Genomic DNA, 21,169 nt, shown 5'->3' with positions numbered 1-21,169 from the left:
CTTAAATGCAGCCAATGTACACGTTTGTCATAGTCGATCCACTACTTTCCTTTATCTAACTTGAATTTGTGGATGTCCTGTAAATGACACGAATCAATGCTTCCCTGACAGCCTGTAAAGAGTAATCATTTGAATAAAAAATGATTTGTACTGCATATCTGTTGAACACGGCCCTCCATGCGTATCCGTGGTTGAGAATGCTTTTAAAGCTTTGCGGCCATGTGCGCATGTTAGGCGGACGCCGAAAGAAAGTATTCCTGGGCCTTTAGTCTGCTGTGTCCCGGGCTTTGACAAAACGATCTGATCTCATGATCCAATGCTTTTCATTGTTTGCAATGCATGAAGTACCTTTCTTTACATCCAACATAAAGAAAAGGAAAATGTTTTCTGTGTTTTTGCAGATTCTGCAGTGTTCTGCTGACAAAATTTGCCAAATTCCGCATTATATAGTAAATAACATTTAATGCTTGAATTTAATGCTTCAATTGTGTGATACTGTCCAAGTTTTCATAGGGCCATTAAAGAGCACCAATTATCAGTACATGTTTTCGATATGCAAAAGGTACAAACCCTAAAGTAAATGATCATAAGAGTTATCATCTTCCACGTCAATCTCTTTTCTTGAAGTACTGTATAACAAACACACAGATTGTAGGCAACAGTTTACTTCCTGGTGTAGTAAAGACCGACATTATCATAATTCCTCCCGCATCAGACTCAGAGCCTGTAAGTTAACTCCTGTTAGCATTGCATTGTGAGCGAATCTTTCAAACATGGTAAGAAGTGTCACATTTCCAGCTAACTCCAGAGGCCAATCACAACGTACAAATTAGCTGGCCAATCAGGGACACAGAGCTTTTCAAATTGATGAGTTTTATACTAAATCAATGCATTTCAGGAAGACAATATATCTGGAGCTAAAAAAAAAATGTACGGTATGTGGAAAATAATGTGCTTTTTAACCATAAACCACATGAACACATTGTATTATACCAAATACACAAAATAATTTATTTTAGCAATGAAATTGGTGCACTTTAATATACCAAAATCTAGCATTTCGACAGCTTGCCGATTGACAAAATAACATATAATATATAATATAGATAAGCTTACACTTGTTAAAATAAGCTTTTGCCAATACCCTGTCTATGCTTCTGTTGTTAAAATAACTTTTTGCTGTTCACCATATTTACGCAGTTGTTGTTTAACTAAGCATTTGCTGCTTATTTTGCCATAGCCTATATGTATCGCCTCACCATCTGTGACATAAAAAACGAATAATTAAATGTACACCGCATGCACTTTCACAAAATCCAAAATGTCTGACACCTGTTGAGTGGAGCTAATGGATGTCAGTGTAAATGTCGATCACAATACCCATGTGCCGACGTTTACCCAGGCCCAGGGGTCGATGACTCTGACTACCAACTTTCAAGAGTTTTAGAGCATATGAAGTGTCCCAAAACTCATGAAAAATTTAAGAATAATCCTTAGTAAAACTAAATATATTCAACTTTTAAAGAAATTAAAAAGCACCCCTAGCCTGGCTAACACCAGACCAGTTTCATAGGGAATGAGACGTGGTCTGGGAACCACATGCTCATTTTCTCGTATTTGAGGCGTGGTTTACAAATGCCCAGAGCCGTTTATTGGGCGCTAGAAATGTCTATCAAATGCGTCTGTACATAGCCAATCATTTCAATTATACCAGATGATGTATAGAGCGACATGAATTCAAACATCAACAACTTTTATTGGTACGTGTGCACACAGTTGAAAGCTATACAACTAAACCGGTAGCTGTATATTGATATTGAAAAGCAACACAATTTAGTGGCACTGTGACAACCACAGTACAGGCATAATGACAATATGATATTAATAAATACCACTTATCATTTATAAGTTAAATGGACCTAGCAGGTTAGTCCTATAAACTCCATTGCTGTCATGTCTTGCCATATCCAATCCTCCTTCTTGGATATGAAATTGTTTTATCACCAAAAGTTGCTCTTTTTTAAATAAACTTGCGTTCAAAACTACTTAAGGCTGCATCGAAAAGTAACTTCGCATCTGTTGCCGTGTTGCATAAACCAAACTGCTTCGGTGTGTCTCATAGACGTTGTCACCGTCTTGCTGCCCCCTCCACATTCTGTGATTGGTTCCCTATTTCAGGGGGAAAAAGGTATATAGTTTCCATGCTAGATAGGGGTGTAACGGTTCAAATTACTCACGGTTTGGTGCGTATCACGGTTTTAGGGTCACGGTTTTGACAAGTACACTTTGTTCAGAAACAGGCTTCTTTACAAAAATACAAACCGTAGCCGTTTTTAACCTCTGCCAAGATCAACATTTTCACTTAAGACCACTTGTATTATTATACTACATGTACCAACTTTACTGTGCACTTCAAAATGAACATAAAAATAGCTTAAAACATTGGGTTACTTTTTATATTCTATACTATCTTCATGTTTTTTCGCAGTTTTATGAACATTTAAACACAGAAGGTAATGTGTGCTGTTCCTGTCTCACCTGCGATCGCGTGCTATCAACAACACCCTGGTGATGATGACGGCGCAATATGCGACTCGTCATATTAGATGTATTGCCTTAAGCATACGGCTCTCGCAAATTTTACAGTTTTGTCCACGTTGTCTTGAGCATCGCTGCTGCAGTAGACTTAAATGAAGCTGGCGGTGTCTCTATTAGCGTCTTTTCTCATTCGCTTGCTCCGCTAAATGGTCCACGCACACACACACACACACAAACACACACACGTGAGGGCACACAACAGATTTGCATACTACGAGTTGATTGGACAGGTACTCTCACCTTAACACACGCAGAGCTTATTCAGAACCATAGATTAGCGGCTATATGCATTGTTTTTTTCACCAAACTATATTAGAAATGTGTGGTCGAATCAAACACGGTGCACCTTGGTGCACGTGCATCCCGAACCGTGGGAGGATAACGGGACTATTCGATTCTTTACGGAGTTACACCCCTAAAGCTAGGCTTGCTGCGTGAATAAATTTTCAGCATGGAAAACCCAGGCTAAAGTACCCCACGTTGAGTTAGATATAAACGATGATAATGAATGAGTCCATCTCTCCAGTATATAAGATCACAGAAGTGTGAGTCAGTGACAGTACAGTCCTGTTGTTATTATTTCTGCTGCTATCGAATGAGAGATCGAGCTGAAACTCTGTACAGTATGGCAGTCTGTCTATTATTGTCTTATGTAAACCTGTCAAAGCAGAAAGACAGAGAGAGAGAGAGAGAGAGAGAGACCATCTTAACTATTATTTCTTGTACAGTGGAGCCATTTTGTTTTTTTTCTCAGTTAAAACTGCCTTAATGAAAAGTAGAAAACTGCCCAGATTTATCCCACAAATACCGAGAGATTATCACACTGGAAAGACAGAGTTGACGCGTTAAAGCTGTGACTGCAGACATTTCAACATTGTTAGTCTCAAAAATATTAAACTTGCCAGACCATGTGTGCCACTGTGCCATTCACAAAGATCACTATCGAGTTAGAGATGCCAATAATGTTGACAGATTTTTTCTGCATAATAAAATTTTTTGGTATTTGTGAACACTTTTTTTGCTGATGTTAAACTATGATTTTTTTGTTTCCAGAATAGGATGTAATGTGAAGCAGACCTTAAATTTACAATTTACGAGTAACTACTTCATCTTTACTGTCACCTTTCTCAGTTTCAAATACACTTCCTCAACACTGGCGAGTGCAAAACCAAGTGCTTCAGAGAAAGTGTTATTTTGACAGATAGGGATTGAGTGAAGGACGGGCGATTGAAACAATGGCACATGTGAACGTGCGCAATGAAAAGTTTGGCCGTGGACCACTGGTGTTATTGTACAATTAATGTGCATTGATCCTGTTGATCAGGTCATTCTCTACCAGATCTCTTACTTTCATGAATCACTCCTTATCTGGACATAGCGCTCGCTCTCTTTTTCAGCCCCAGGGTAGTTGCTCTAGTTTTACCTCTCTCTCTCTCTCTCTCTCTCTCTCTCTCTCTCTCTCTCTCTCTCTCTCTCTCTCTCTCTCTCTCTCTCTCTCTCTCTCTCTCTCTCTCTCTCTCTCTCTCTCTCTCTCTCTCTCTCTCTCTCTCTCTCTCGGCTTGCACACATAAACCTCTCATACGGACGCTCACAGCTGCCGCTGGGAAGCACAAGCAAACGTGCAGTTACTTCAAATGGCCCCTGCATGGACTTCCATGAAGGCAATTAAAATGAAGGTCTATTTTAGGATGAACCACAGAGGAATTGTGGGTAGCGTGCCACACTCATAAGCTGCAATATTTATTTGAATTATAAAAGATGAAATGTCAACATACTAAATGAGTCGCTCTAAATGAATATGTGCTGTTGTGTTATAGTGCAACAAAAAGGGTATGTATTCTTCTTTTCGAGGATTTGCTAAAAACATCTCTCCTCCTTTTGTGTTCATGTTATATTATCATCATACACAAAGCCTGAAGGCCAAATCGATAGCAACAGCAGGCCATCTAATGCTTAAACTCATAACTGTGTTTTATGAGGAAAAACTGCAGTTTTTTTCATTGACTAATAGTCCTCCGTGCTTTGCTTTCTCATAAATCTACTTAAGGCATATTTCACTTTAAAATCTAAAGACAAAGACAATAATCTAAAGTTCTGTGTCGTTATGCAATATGTCATTTTATTTTCTTTGACATGAAATATAAAACTTTGTGAGGTTCGTCTCAATTGATTCCTATAAAGATCACTTTGAGAGAAAATGTATTTTGTAAGTGATGTAATGGCACCAACTGCCCACATCTCCTGCTTCACAGATTTAGAGAACCCAGAAGACCCCAATCATTTAAAAAGACCCCAGAAATCTGAATAATGTCTCTGAATGTGCTTAGATTTGCCAAGATCTAAGTCATAATGGATATTGTGCAAGACCAAAGTATCTGAGCTGTGCTATCAGCATTTGTTTTAATAGTTTTTCTTAGTCTTAAATCATTTATTCTGTCAAATATATTTCTATACACTAGCACTTTTTTCGATTTTGCATTAAAACTAATGAAGTTACAAAGCAGAAAATACATTTGAGAACAAACAGTAGAGATGCACAGTAGGAAAAAGAAAAAGAAATATAAATAAATAGAAATGATAGGAATTATTAAATACACATGCTATTAGTGCAAATATTTCCAAATATATACACTTACGGTACCTAACTGTTTGGGGGATTTGAACTTTTATAGTGCTATTTAGCAAATATGTGTCTAAATATACTGTTTTTATTGTACACATATCCATACATTTTTTTTTCATTTGATGAATGCCATCCATTCAATCTGAATGCCTGTATCTACAGTACCTATCTGTGTTATTTTATAGACATATCTATCTCAGAAATCTCTCCTGAGATATTTTATATCAGTCCTGTGTGTTTTCAGATGTTTGTATAGTTGTCTTTCTCCAATGTGTGACATTGCACAGGTGTACGAGTACATTTAAGTGTTTGATGACCCCTTTGAAATCATCCCAAGTCATTTCAGTTGTTTATGATACACTCGACTGATAGCTTGCTCATTGTATGCCACCTAATCCCTTGGCTCATTTCACGCACTCACTGACGTCTAGATACTCAATGAGATTGTAATATTCAAGTAGCACTACAAATGTTTTTTTAAGTCCCTTGTGTTTGAGATTGAATTGATTCATAAGCAGTCTACCTGGCTAATCTATAGCATCTTTCTATCGTGAGACAAAAAAGACATTATGATATTTCACAAAACAAGCTAAACCCTGGAGACAATTTGCCGTCTTATAGGTGACAGTTGGCTGCTTCAGAAAATGAACTCTGCAAAGCGTCAGCTGGCACCTTACATGCATTGCCGGCATGGGATGTAGCTATGGAGACGGAGGTATCGAAGTCACAGAAGCCATGAAATAAATGATGACTGATCATCTCTCTATCGGCAATGGTAAACTGTGATGTTGTGTGTGTCTCTGTTCTGCAGTCTGATGTTATGTAAAATGAGAAGCGGTAGAAGGGGGCGGTAATGACACGCTGTGCACAACCAGAGACTGTCCCGCTGAGGACTCCTGCTTTATGGCAGCTATAGCGAGACTAGAGGGATTTAATGGTGGGGAGGGATTTTCAGCTACGCTTAGGAGAATGAGCCCAGAGTAGGCTATAGCCTAAAAGACATCATCATCAGCTCACGGATACGACAGTTGAGCTTATCACGAGAGCCACTGCAGTTATGAGAAAGAGCGTTAAGCTGTGGACGCTGACATCTTGCTCCGATGATGTCATTTGGAGCCAGAATCTGTGCAGTCATGATCGTGAGGTGGAGCCGCAGTATCAGAGCCACACCTGTTTGCCCGGTGTAAGGCAGGGTGCATTATTTTTGAAAAACACACTTGTAGCCAATCAGCAGTAAGGGGCGTGTCTACTAAACTTGACTCTTCTGTAGTTACATCATGTACTAAGACCAACGAAAAATTAAAAGTTGCGAGGCAGATATGGCTATGAACTATACTCTCATTCTGGCGTAATAATCAAGGACTGTCACGGTGATCAGTGTCTGTTCAATATTGTCATCACCTGGACACTTGTTAATTATCAACTCATTCATTCCACCTGTGTGTCATTAGTCTTTGTGTATTTATACCAGTGTTTGTGTCACACTCATTGCCGGATCATTCTGTCACGACTTGGGTAGGAGAGACAGGACGCAAACGCAAGGTTCCAAATAAATAACATTTAATAATAAAACTGGAACAAAACACTGGAATCAAAACAAGGCAGGTAAGCAGAACAAAGGAACAGGGTACAAACATAGTAGCAACGACAATGATCCGGCAATGAGTGTGACACAAACACTGGTATAAATACACAAAGACTAATGACACACAGGTGGAATGAATGATGTGATAATTAACAAGTGTCCAGGTGATGACAATATAGAACAGACACAAAACATGACACGGATCACCGTGACAAGGACTTTGCTGCTGTAACATGGCTGAATCAGGCGTAGTGATATTACGCACTGCCCGAAAATAGTCCCCTTGGTTACTTTCAATAGTAAAGCCATATCTGCCTAGAAGATCGCAGCTTTAAATTTTCCATCGGTCTTAGTTCACGATGTAACTACAGAAGAGTCAAGTATTAAATAGGAAATATATTGAAACTCTTTGGTTATTTTTTAGCACGATGCTAATGGTCTAATCAGATTCAATGGATTATGCTAAGCTATGCTAAAAGTGCTAGCCTCGAAAATCGGCTGAATGGATTCCAAAACGGTAAGAATCAAAAGTTTAACTCTAGGGGAGCTGGAAAATGGAACATTTTCAAAAAAAGTGGAGTGTCCCTTTAAGTTTTTCTCATGTTCCTTATGACCTATACTGCAGCCAGCCACCATTTATGCCATGGGTTTACAGTACAGTATATCATCCCAAACATTTTCTGTGCCACCATTTCACCAACGTCCTGAAAGCAATGGCAGCTAAGGTCAAAAGCACAGGCAAAAGAGCGGCGCTTCAGCGAGGCCAAATGAGTGATTACCTCCCAACTCATGTTATAATTCACCATGACCTCAATCTGCCACCGAAGCCTCTCACTGACTGATTATAGTTCAGGTGCTCGGCTCTGAACGCTAAGCATGGTTAGACAGAATTGCCTTTATGTATTGCTTGCACAAGGGCTCACAAATTTGAAAGCCAAGGCCAACAGTCCAGATTATTAGAAACAGCAGGAATATCCAACGGTACATGTGGAAATCTGATTGTGAGTTACCTACTTGCTGATACTGGACTACAAACCCTGCAGATGTGCACGGTTGGCCCAGACTGCATTGAAAATAAGAGTCAATACATTTTTACCAGGTTTTCCTACTGTATGCTGCACTGAATGCAGTGAATACAGCATGTCAACAGTAAAGAGTAATCATCCATGAGTGTACACAAGATGAGTTAGGGACAATATAAAATCCAGCAAATACATAAAGTAGTGCTCGCATAAAAGCTTTTTTATCCATTTAGTTAGCAAGCTAGTTTAATACTCATGTCATACCATCTCACACCTACCGAGGGTGATTAACACCATACATTAGTTATGCAATAACGGATGTTAAGTATTTTAAAGAAGACCATGCACTTCCAAAACCCCGTGTCTGCTGTATGTACTCGCGTTGACTATGTTTCTGGCCCAACACTATATGTTAGCTGCAGTTTAAAGCTCAGAAAGCCATGCCAAAGATTATAGACAGAAATGGGAGGAAGGGCAGAGATAGAGTCTTGACTTCCCGAGCCCCAGGTGGCCATTTTTTATTCGACAGGCACCCTGCGAATGCTTTGGAGAGAGAGAGAGTCGATATCCTTGACATCTGCTCTCTCACCCTGGGAGTCTGGCCACTGTCCTATCTCCAGCTCCTGCAGCGATGCGCATCCAAAGAGTAAAGAGCTCTGCTATTCTCACCGTTTCTCTCTAATGCAGAAACACACCCACAAATCCACATTTGTCAGAGGTGTTAACGGTATAGCAGCACTGTATCTGCCAGTAAACTTCTCCAGACTCCTTAACAGAGAAGCGACTGCAAAAATTAAAGGTTACCCGGGTTTGTTCGATTGGAAATATCACAGACTGCCCGTCTGCGATGTGCGAGACCTGAATATTTGAACTGCCTCGATTTCTCTTCATTGCTCGGCCTCTAGCAAGTTATCTTTGGGGAAATGAGGAAACCTAAGTATTGGGTAATTTTCCTTAGTGTGCACTGAGCCGACAAAGAAAAGCCGAGTCTTGGATCGATTGTGCAGTCAGGTAAAGAAAGCGCCCGGAGGAAGCAGCAAACATTACAAATACCAACTGGAAGGAGCCCCAAAACACGCACTAGTATGGCAGTATCTCTCTATTATTTACGAGACGTTTGCAATCATGCAACGGTTGTACTTACATACAGTACTGCCTCACTGGGCATTTACAGAGTCCCTACAGTACCGTGTGAAATATTGCGCACAGAGCCTTCAGCTGCAATGTGTTTACTGCAGTGGGGCGGTAATAGTAATATTGAGCGGCCATTAGGGTGGGAGTGAGGCCAAAACAGTTCTCGCTGCAGGGATGTGTGGTACGTCGCACTACCTACGCACTACCGAGCCGAGGCCTTTTTGTTTTCGTTGGTGTTAAAGTAGGCGTGTAAGTGTAGTAGAAGAATTCAATTCTGTTTGCAATCGGCGATCTGAGGTTTAAAGAGAAGATAATGTGTTAAAAGGTTTATATGCTGGCAACAGAGTGTTAAAATGCATCTGGTCTTGATACACGTGTGGGTGTAGATCATGGTAGAAGTGGAGTGGATGAAATGATGTTGCCTTTCTCGGCCCATGGCCATCTGTGCCCGTGTTTGTGTAATGATCAGACTTGATCATATTTTGCATTCTGCCTTGCATTGGCAAAAGTCATTATCTGCGATCAATGCAAACAACCTCTGGGCAAAATATTACGACCTAAACAAGTTATGCAGGTCATTAGATATCTTGATTAAATAAAGGCTCATACTTTGGACTTGTTCAGCACTTTGACTCCAGAAGTGTTGCCTTCAAGAGTTAAAAGTCTAAAGGCACTGTTATGTCACTGTTTGAAAAATAGTGCTCGTGCAACTACAGTAAATGTGCCCAGAGCATTTTAGCTTCAAGAAGGACAGAAACGCAACATACAAAAGTATCATAAAAATGCTCTGTATGACTTTCATGATATGTTTCCCAAGTCTTCTGAAGCTGTATGAAAGCTTTGTTTGAAAAAAATTCAAGAAATGCAGTTTATGAGAGTCCTGAATCGTAAATTGTTCTTTTGAATTAGATGAAAGTGACAAGCTTGTCAAGTATGCAAGGCATACTCAAAATGTAACCTCTGCGTTTAATGCATTCCAGTAAGTAGTGAACAGACGCATTGCAAGTCATGAACACACACACCAAGAGCAGCGAGCAGCTATCCCAGTGCCAGGGGAGCAATTGGGGTAAGGTGCCTTGCTCAAGGGCATCACAGTCACAACCCGCCGGCCGTGAGACTCAAACCAGCAACTCTCAGGTTACAAGCCTGACTCTCTAACCACTAGCCCTTGTGCCTTGTTCCAATTCACTACCCTTTCGTGTTGTTAGCGGCCAAAAAAGGCCACTAAATTAAACGGCTGTAAAAATGTATCAGATTAATATTTTTTTCAAATTTTTTTGCATAAATCTGTTAATCAACCTCAGAACTGATCAAAACTACCAAATGTTTCCAAAAATTTCATGATTTTAACTCTTTAATTGCCAAGCTCATAAGTGATGCCACTGATTTGAGAAAAAAAAAACACAAAATAACTGATTTTCAATATAAAAAGTGATTGTGGACTGAATTTTTTTTCACCCTTTTCACAGTCTTGGGCATGCCAAAAATTGGTAAAAACATTGGCTTTGATGCATTTTTAGTTTTTGTGCAGCATCAGATTAAATTTTTTTCTCCCTCATTTATTGTTTGTGGCCATTTTTTCCCCATTGACTTCCATTATAACAACATTTTTTGATTGCAGAGCCATGACACCTTATTACCATGCATTTTTGATTCTTTGTGGTTTTAGTTTTTGCAAAGAGGTAAAATTTGTCATTTTTACTGTTGATCACCATGTGGCACAATTAACCCTTTAGTAGCCTGTGCAAAAAAAAGAGCTTGCATTCTGGATTGTACATTGAGTTATATGGACTATAACAGCATATTAGAGAGAGAGAGAGAGAGAGTGTGTGTGTGTGTGTGTGTGTGTGTGCGTGCGTGCGTGCGTGCGTGCTTGCATGTGTGTGCGTCTGTGTGGAAAAATCTGTAAAAAATCTTCTCTTCATCAGATTTATTAACAACATTTATTATGAACCAAAATGCAAAAACAACTTCAAATAAACTGAACAATGAAGCAAGAGTAGAGGATGGATGGAGAACTAAACAATCAAACTAATTTTTTGGTGTGTATATGTGTACGTGTGTGTGTTCAGTCTTTTTAGCAGGACTTGCAGCATATTACTTGGTGCTCTCTGCAAGTGTGTCTACCACAACGGATACAAATGCTGACTGTTCTTTTTTTGGTTCTGTACACCACTTGCATGTTCCCCTCTTCACTCCTGAGCTGCTGGTGCCTGCTGGTGTCTGTGGATTTGTGTCTAGAGGGACAGCTACAGGAGACTAAATCCCTCTCACCAGTGCAGCACTAACTGGTGCGCGAGGGAGGTGCTCTCTCCTCAATACTAACACTAACCCTACACACACACACACACACACACACACACACACACACACACACACACACACACACACACACACACTCGTACACACACACACTCGTACACACACACTCGTACACACACAATGGTTTTATAGTCCATATAACTCAATGTACAGACCAGAATTTATGCTCTGTTTTTTTGCACAGGCTACTAAAGGGTTAATGGTGCCACATGGTGATCAACAGTAAAAATGACAAATTTTACCTCTTTGCAAAAGGAAAAGGCACAAAGAATCAAGAATGCATGGTAATAAGGTGTCATGGCTCAGCAATCAAAAAATGTTGTTATAATGGAAGTCAATGGGGAAAAAATGGCCACAAACAATAAATGAGGGAGAAAAAAATTTAATCTGATGCTGCACAAAAACTAAAAATGCATCAAAGCCAATGTTTTTACCAATCTTTGGCATGCCCAAGACTGTAAAAAAGGTAAAAGAAAATCCAGTCCACAGTCACGTTTTATATTGAAAATCTGTCATTTTGTGTGTTTTTTTTCCCCAAATCAGTGACACTACTTATAAACTTGGCAATGAAAGAGTTAAAATCATGGAATTTTTGCAAACATTTGGTAGTTTTGATCAGTACTGAGGTTGATTAACAGATTTATGCAAAAAAAATGTGAAAAAATTTCATCCGATAAATTTTTACAGCAGTTTAATTTAGTGGCCTTTTTTGGCCGCTAACAACACATAAGGGTAGTAAATTTGCCCACGGTATATTGTTAAGTTTTTGAAAAATTTCAAAGCATTTTCTTAAAATATGTGTAAATATAAGATTTGTCACCAAAAATCATTCCATTTGCTGAAACACAGAGAAAGTTGTGGCCAAATTAAGACAAAAAAATTGCAAAAATGGCCAAAAATGGCCCCAACAACACATAAGGGCTAGGATTAGGCTACAACTGCCCCTATGTGAATGTGAACAAATCAACTGAATACAGACTAATACTCAATGATTTCGTTTTTCTATTGCATTGGTTTTTGAGTAGAATGCTTCAGAAGACTTGTCACAGCAAATAAGTCCACTTCTATGATGCTTTTTTAATGTACTGAAACTTTAAAGCTTCAGTCTCTATGAATTGTAATTGCACTTCCTTGCAATTGAAATAAGGGCCAGGAAATGTTAATAGAATGTTTTATCATTGCTGTATCTAACCCTTGTCAAAAATGCATTAAATGTTTTTTCTCCTATTGCTGCAGGACTCTTTCATCGTGCCATAATCCAGAGCGGCTCAGCCTTGTCCAGCTGGGCCGTCAACTACCAGCCGGTTAAGTACACAAGGCATCTAGCGGAGAAAGTGGGCTGTAATGTGCTTGACACACTGGACATGGTGGATTGCCTGAGAAAGAAGAGTGCTCGCGAGCTGGTCGAACAAGACATCCAACCGGCGAGATACCACGTGGCCTTTGGACCAGTCATTGACGGCGATGTCATTCCAGATGACCCTGAGATCCTGATGGAGCAGGGCGAGTTTCTCAACTATGACATCATGCTGGGCGTCAACCAGGGCGAGGGCCTGCGATTTGTGGAGAACGTTGTGGACTCTGAAGATGGTGTCTCGGGCAACGATTTCGATTTCTCCGTCTCGGACTTCGTGGACAGTCTATATGGTTACCCAGAGGGAAAGGATACTCTACGAGAGACCATCAAGTTCATGTACACAGACTGGGCCGACAGAGACAACCCTGAGACGCGCCGCAAGACGTTGGTGGCCCTGTTTACTGATCATCAGTGGGTGGAGCCTTCGGTGGTAACAGCAGATCTTCACGCCCGCTACGGCTCACCCACCTACTTCTACGCCTTCTACCACCACTGCCAAAGTTTGATGAAGCCCGCCTGGTCAGACGCAGCTCACGGAGACGAGGTCCCCTACGTCTTTGGTATCCCCATGATTGGACCAACAGACCTCTTCCCCTGCAACTTCTCCAAAAACGATGTGATGCTCAGTGCCGTCGTCATGACCTATTGGACAAACTTCGCCAAAACTGGGTAAGTGCTTATATACATAAACATGCAAAGTCTGGGATGTGTGCAATAACAGAATTGCATGATTCTGTAGCAATATACGATTTAATTTGCCCTGTCATTAGAGAGACAAGGGTTACCAATAAAAAGCCAGCAGTTTTCTTATCTTTCTGCACTATTTCTGGTATTTAGGTGTGCAGTGGCGGCCGGTGACTTTTTTATTCTTCTATTGATAACGACAAAACTTGCGACCATAGTTGCTTGCGGGAAACACACCCCAGGTTTGCCAGATAATCGCTTAATATTATGTTTAACCAAAGTTTTTGTCTTGTGAGTACTTTGTGAACGTGATCGTCTCTTTTATCATAAATCCTTTTGACGTGTGTGCAACTTGCATGTATTTTGCATGATGCACATGGTTCACATGACGCAACTAACATACATTTTGACATGACGAGAAACACACATGACACTCCAAACACTTATTTTTAATTCGCATCCATCGTAAAAGAAGTCCTCGGCCACCACTGTAGGAGTATGTATGTTAAAGGATTAGTCAATTTTCTTAGTCAAAAAAAAAAATCCAGATAATTTACTCACCACCATTTCATCCAAAATGTTGATGTCTTTCTTTGTTCAGTCGAGAAGAAATTATGTTTTTTGAGGAAAACATTGCAGGATTTTTCTCATTTTAATGGACTTTAATAGACATCAACACTTAATACTTAACTCAACACTTAACAGTTTTTTTCAACGGAGTTTCAAAGGACTATAAACGATCCCAAACAAGGCTTAAGGGTCTTATCTAACAAAACGATTGTCATTTTTGACAAGAAAAAAAAAAATGTACTTTTAAACCACAACTTCTCGTCCAGGTCCGCCCCTGAAAAGCGCCAGCGTGACCTCACGTAAATGCGTAGTAACGTAGAAAGGTCACGTGTTACATATATGAAACGCACATTTGCGGACCCTTGTAAACAATAAACTGACACAAAGACATTAATTAGTATCAGTTGACAAACAACAACGTAGGAACGATCCTCTTTCTCAACACTTGTAAACACTGGGGCGGAGTTTCGCGTTCGTCCTCTGTGACCTCTTGTTGTCATGACGTATTACGTGAGGTCGCGCTGGCGCGTCACAGGACCAGATATAGATGAGAAGTTGTGGTTTAAAAGTGCATATTTTTTAATTTTTCTTGTCAAAAATGACAATCGTTTTGCTAGATAAGACCCTTATGCCTCGTTTGGGATCGTTTATAGTCCTTTGAAACTCCGTTGAAAAAAACTGTTACGTGTTGAGTTAAGTATTAAATGTTGGGCTCTATTAAAGTCCATTAAAATGAGAAAAATCCTGCAATGTTTTCCTCAATAAACATTATTTCTTCTCGACTGAACAAAGAAAGACATCAACATTTTGGATGACATGGTGGTGAGATCTGGATTTTTTTTTTTTAAGAAAATGTACTAATCCTTTAATAGATTTAATTCATGAAAAAAGTTGTAGTTTAAGAATCTATAAAAAAGTTTAAGTTGAAACACCCTTTAAATGCATAATGGTTGACCACTAATCTAAATATGGGGTGGGAGTGTTTCTTTACATCTGCAGTGCCAATTCCGTTAAATCAGCTAAGTACATATTATTAGACACTGCTGATAATCCCCAAATCCCAAAAATTGGCTCTTCAATCAACATGAAATGTCTTAAGTGAAAGTATAATAGCATACCAGTTTTGCTGGTTGTGTTAGGAGTCTACAGCATAATAATCTTTACACTGCACACTGTACATAGAGAAGATGATCAGTGGGACGTGCCACATTTGTGTCCCTCTGTAGTATTGATCAAACCCCAATTCCCAGGTGACCACCCGCCCAACTACACCTCCTCTCCTTCATGCTCAATTCTGCCCAGAGCACAAAGCATTATAGATCTGGATGATGAGTGCTTGTAATCAGGTCTAACAACACAAATCTAATTTGACAACCGCTGGTACAGAGAAGAATTGATTGGTCATGCTGTCACTTCTCCACTTTTACCCATCACCATAAACCCCCCTCCCTCCGACATATCTAAATTATTCTGTTACTTGTGCGTGAGGTCGATCTAGTAATGTGATACACTGAGTGCCACTGGACATTTCATTACAATCTGGAAGCATATATGAGGACTTTTCAAAAAACATCTGGCCAGAAATGGTCAAATTATCTTAAGGCTATCTTAATATTTGTACATTAAACTCGAATGGTTCCAATGTGGTGATAACTTCAGCCGAACTTTCTCAGTTAAGCTCTTTAAGGGAACATAAAATGGTTTGATGAGAGACATATCATTTCATTTAACTTGAAAATAGCCTTTGAGACAGGACAGCCTGTGCCATAGACAAACGCAATCTGGACATGAATCAGTTAACCACTCGATGTTTGATAGATTTAGTAACGTCATGGGTATGATCTCATGAATTAATGTAAATTATAACTCAAAAACCCTGAAGCTTTCTTGGGTAGACTCAGATGTGAAGAGATAAAGCGGATCTTGCATTTGAAAACCCATTGTTAATCCTCTCAGAGAAACAGTTCACCCGTCTGGAACGTTTTGACTCCTGCATCCTATCTGCCATTTAAAAGCATCCTATCAGAAATACAGTCATGTAAAAAGTATTACTACATGGCAAATCATCTTGTAGTCACTCATTTAATGGCTTCCTTTTCAGCAGACATGACAGAATCAGTTTCAGTGATGTGTAGCATTTGATATTACTGATATTGCTCTTATTTCTGCCACTTTTGTGAGGGGATTACTGCATAACAGTTGGCTTTAAAGAGCGAAGGATTTTGGGATAAAGAACCTCTGTTTCTCAGAAATGCACAAATCATGACTTCCATCTTAACCAGCAAACGGTTCAGTACTGATGCATGCTGGGATACAGCTGGACTACAGCACACACTGACTGTTACGCTCACAGCTTCTGTATGTGTTGACCCAGATTACACTTCCTGGTATCTCCCTACACTGTACGCTTGTCAGAGACAGATACATGTATGCAAAGCATTACATTGAGCTTGTGCCTCTGAATGTCAACAGCGCGTATCTCTCCCCTGAGCTCAATTCTACTTCATGGTTTTTACAGAGTGTCGTTGTTTTTTGTCACTGCAGTTAAAGGCGTGAAAACAGCCACCAATAATAAGAAAGATTGAAAAATAGCTAGAGACATCGAAGCTACCTACAGAAGTAAACAATGATCGCACATAACCCAAAAGAATTAATTTCTTAAATGTAAGCAGATAGATACAGTAATAATAATATACAGGTCTTCCACGGTAAATGATTCAAACCATAAAACAATTTAATCATATATAGAGGGTGCTTCTCAATATGCTTCCTCGTCTATTCGCTCCTACGTCCTACATCCTACGACGCGGAGACTGATCGAGCTCCACTTTAATTCTTTAATTGCACCACAAGGAGGCGAGGAACGAGAGTTAGGAGGCTTTATAAGAAGTCATGAGCGAGGATACACAAGTGTATCCTATGCGGAAGTGTTTTATCAACTAAACCTGACGCACGTAAAAATCTCCTCCCCCTTCACATCGTCACATCGTCACGTCATTAAACACACATAAATCTTGCTATTAATCATTAAATTATGGTAAATGTAGACTCATTTCAGACAGTATATTTAATATTTATGTATAAACCACCAATCTATATAAATGATTAGTGGTATTGACAAATATATTAATTTTACAGCACTTTTAATAATGTCTTTATTTTAACGTAGTAAGGATATGAACTATAAGTCAAGTATCTCTTTAACTTTATTTTATTAAATATGTGGGGGTTTTAATGCATATGATTATTTGATAACAGATAAAAAACATTATAAAGAGAGTAAGGAAAGTGGATATCATTTCACTTAATAGTTTGTCTCCTCAGTCCTTGCGTCTTTCCTCCCTTGGATCCTAGGAGGGTGGAGCAAGATGCGAGAAAAGGAAGCAAGAAAAGGAAACAAGGATGCACAAATAAGAATTGAGTAGCACCCACAGTATATATAGTGCTGCAAACTAAAGCCCGATTTATAGTTGTGCGTAGCCTGTGCGTAGCTCTGCGTAGCCTGACGTGCACCTCGCAAAATGTTTAACTTGCGCGTCAGTTCTACACGGACCGCAAGCGCTGTGATTGGTCCACCATAACCCCTCCCGTCAGTTAAAAAAACTGCGTCATAGGTATTTCCATTTGCGACTGTGAAAACAAAGAATGGCCAAGTTGAGGAGTGATTTAATTCAAACTGCAACAAAAGTCGCTGTTTATTTACTTCCATCATTGCTGGTCTTCTCAAATCATAGACAAGTTGCTGTTTCTTCTTCATTTGTGGGTTAACTTGCCAAGCTTCTTCTTCTTTGACGGTCGCGCTGCTACTGTGGTTACACGTGGACGACGACGCAAAAGTATAAATGAAAAGCGGCACTGAACCTACGCCGTCGTGGCTCCGCCGTAGGACCTATGCACAACTATAACGAGCCCTTAAGTGCTCTTCCGCCATACAATATAAACTGAAAAAAATATTAATTCAATTTACTCAATTTTTTAAGGTAAGCGGTTGCAATCAATTTATTTAAGCTACATTTAAACAAAAGTTTTTTGTTTTGTTTTGGATTTCTATTTTTTCATAAAATAGCACGTTAAATAAATTGATTGCGACCACTTGCCTTAAAAAAATGAGTAAATAGGCTTTATGCCCAGCTGCACTACTTCCTGAACTTCCTCCAGCTACTTGTTTCCTGTCTGCCATTATTGGACAAGCTGATTAATCCAGGTGTGCCTGACCTCAGTAGTCACAACAACAATAATCAGACACACCTGGATTAATCAGTTTGTCCAATAATGGCAGACAGGAAACAAAGAGCTGGCTGAAGTTCAGAAAGTAGTGCAGCTGGGCATAAGACCTGGGCATTTTTTTCAGTGTAGTTCTCATTTTTATCCTCTTATAAAATGGCCACGTTTTGTGCCACCATACTTACTCGTGTAACTACTCATGTAGAGGTCTTTAAATAGGGAAAAACTTTGAAGTGTTTGGTGGCTTCTAAATTCATCCCTGTTTGGATCCTAAGGAATGAATGGGGCTAGGCTAAATGCTAACACATTTACAACACGCTCTACAAAGATTAAGTGCATTGAAAAAAGATAAGTGTGTGTATTAATTCGTCTAAGTTGAGGTAAGAACATAGTAAAATATTGAAAAACTGTGATGTTTTCCTTTAACTTCGTTATTAAAATGACCAGCAAACGTAAAAAGGTTTAATATTTTTTATGAAAACAAAAGGGCTTGTTCAAAATATGTATCAGGACAAATCACTAGAAGTGTGGTGTTCTTGTTATCTTTATATATAATAAAAAATAATATATAGTATGAAATTCATTGTTCCTAATGTTAAACAACAAAACTGTCAGAAGAATAATAGTACAATAGATATGTAAATATCATACATTTTAGACTCAGACTGAAGGTTTTTCAAAAAAAAAAAAAAAAATTTCTCAGCTGGTTTGCAACACTTGGACTGCCCCAGTTAATACACAGCATAATGGATTCCTAACCTAATTCAGTTCTCCAATGAGCAGTGGTCCTCTGAAACAAAGCAAAAGCCAAGAACCTTCATCACAATTGATAACTGAATTATAGCAGCATATCATCTTTGTCCAGACTGCAGAACCGGGCATCAGATGTCTCTGTCTACATTTCTATAGAGCTTGTAGTATTAGCAGTTGAAGGACTGAATGCTGTTTTCCTTTGTATTTCTTTACTGTGTCATACAGCCTTCAGTCAAACGCCTCACGCTGTGCTGAGCCCGAGACAATGCAGAATACTGTGCTTTTCCTTTTGTCTGCCCGGTTTTCTCCATCTTTCCTCATGTAACAAGAACACGAGCCACTTTCAGAAAATGCCAAGTCCTGCTGAGAAGAATCCAGACGTTCTGTAGGAAACTCTTGTGTTTTCAATGGCTTTCAAGGACAAATCATGCTTAATTAGTAATCAGTAATCAATGATTCACAAATAGGATTTATGTGCACAAATGCCGTCTTGACTGTAATGGTTTGTCAAATCGAAATGATTTGACGCGTGCTACGTTTCATTTTATTGACATAATTTTATCGACATTCATCTCATTGAAATTCTATTGCTTCTACTTCATCTGAATGGTAAGCAGATGCTCATTAACCCACAGTGTCTGCTCATATCCGCCTTGTGATTTTGAAAACAAAAATAATAATTTTAACCATGCATCTTAATGAGTAGTTTTCCTCTAGCGTTACACCCAGACAGAAACAAAGCTTCTTGAACATCAGTTGACCTTTGCCACCCTGGCTCACAGCTAAATTGCCTCTCGTATATCCGCCCGCTTTCATTCTCTCAAGACTACCGCAAGTCCGATTGGGACTCAAAGAGTTGTTAGGTAACCCGAACACAATCTCACAACCCACTTAATTGTATCCCGCACAAGACATGTAATGTGTTCCCAATATGCGGATTTGTATTAGAGAAGATATGGAAGCCCCGGATGTGTTGAGGACCTCCGTGATGCTGCAGGTTTAAAATATCATCAGTCTGGAGCAGAGAGATCGGTGTTGGACTGCAGTCTGGACACATGTTGACCATCCTTCTGCTAACCCGGCCGATCAATACAACTCATAATGAAGAGTGCCCACGGGTCAGTGTCCTCCATCACCTTAAAATCACTGCCTCTTTTCGGCTTGGTGTAGAAAATCTCACCGGGTGTGATGGTGTAATGTTGTAATTAATTTAAGATGCTTTAAGGCTCAACATCTCTAAATCTGCAGGAAAGCTGCTGCACCCCTGTATACAGCTAAACACCAGCAGAAGAAATTGTTGTCTCATCTCATGTTTATATTGTCAGAGAAGACTTAAAGAAAGTTTTGATGTATAGACTTCTATATTTGTGCAACTAGGGTTGCAAAGGTGCAGAAAGAAACTTTTCATGAGAACTTAATCTTGGGAATTTTGGAAATATTTTAAATTGGAAACTTAACAGGAATTTATGGGAATTATTTGGAATTTTTTTTAGAAATTTATATAAACTATATCGTATACAAACAAAACATTTTGTTTGGTAATAAGCAGGCATGCATGCAAGGTAATAGAAATTTAAAAAAGGTCGTCTTGACTGATTTAAGTGTAAGTAGAACTCGAATTGATTCTTTCATTGAGTAACACAAAAGCATAATAAACATTATTATAGTTTTTATAATAGTGCTGCCTTATGTTGGGTTCACACCAGACGCGATTGAGGCAACAAATTCGCGTCTACCGCACATAGTTGGACGCTTGAACATTTTGAGTGTACTCGCTTCATTCTCGCTTGAAAGCCGCGTGTGAAATTCTAGTTATCGAGACATTCACGCGGAAATTCGCATCATGGGAGGGGCTTCTGCGACTCAGCTTGCTTCCTGTAATCACGTCACTACTAGAGCAAGCTCCTGATTGGTTAGAGCTCCAAAGTTCCAATTTTTTTTAACAATCGCATTTCCTGCGGCAACGCTCAATTCGCACTAGATGCGCGAATTAGGCGGAATCGCATCTACCGCACCGTGCTAAACGCCTCATTCGTGCCGCGAGACCTACAGACACACGTTAACGCCTCTTTACATTCACTTAACATTGAAATCTATTGCGCTTGATGCCTCTACCGTGGCTGGTCTGAACGCAGCATAACATTTAGATATCTGATTTACTGGATAGCTAGCTACTGTATAAACACATTTGGTATTTGCTAGTTAAACTATAATTCCATAGATCGAAAATATTTATCCAAGTTTGTTCATCAAAATTCGCTTGACTTGTTGTAGTCCTTGGGCTCAAATGCAGCAAG

At 39.4% G+C, this 21,169-nt stretch overlaps 1 protein-coding gene across 3 annotated transcripts in view; it reads left to right on the top strand.

Moving 5' to 3' along the window:
- The window catches only part of nlgn3a (neuroligin 3a), a 267,704-nt gene that overhangs the window by 227,531 nt on the left and 19,004 nt on the right, over nucleotides 1-21,169 (top strand). For all 3 annotated transcript variants that reach the window (XM_065249245.2, XM_065249243.2, XM_065249242.2), the window contains one exon: nucleotides 12,521-13,310. In XM_065249245.2, coding sequence (XP_065105317.2) covers nucleotides 12,521-13,310 — 790 coding nt within the window. The remainder of the gene's footprint in view (nucleotides 1-12,520; nucleotides 13,311-21,169) is intronic.

The sequence above is a fragment of the Paramisgurnus dabryanus genome, chromosome 16 (assembly GCF_030506205.2).
Source record: "Paramisgurnus dabryanus chromosome 16, PD_genome_1.1, whole genome shotgun sequence".
NCBI classification, from domain to species: Eukaryota; Metazoa; Chordata; class Actinopteri; order Cypriniformes; family Cobitidae; genus Paramisgurnus; species Paramisgurnus dabryanus.
The sequence above is the reverse complement of the archived record's forward strand: the minus strand, read 5'-3'. Positions and strand labels throughout refer to the sequence as shown.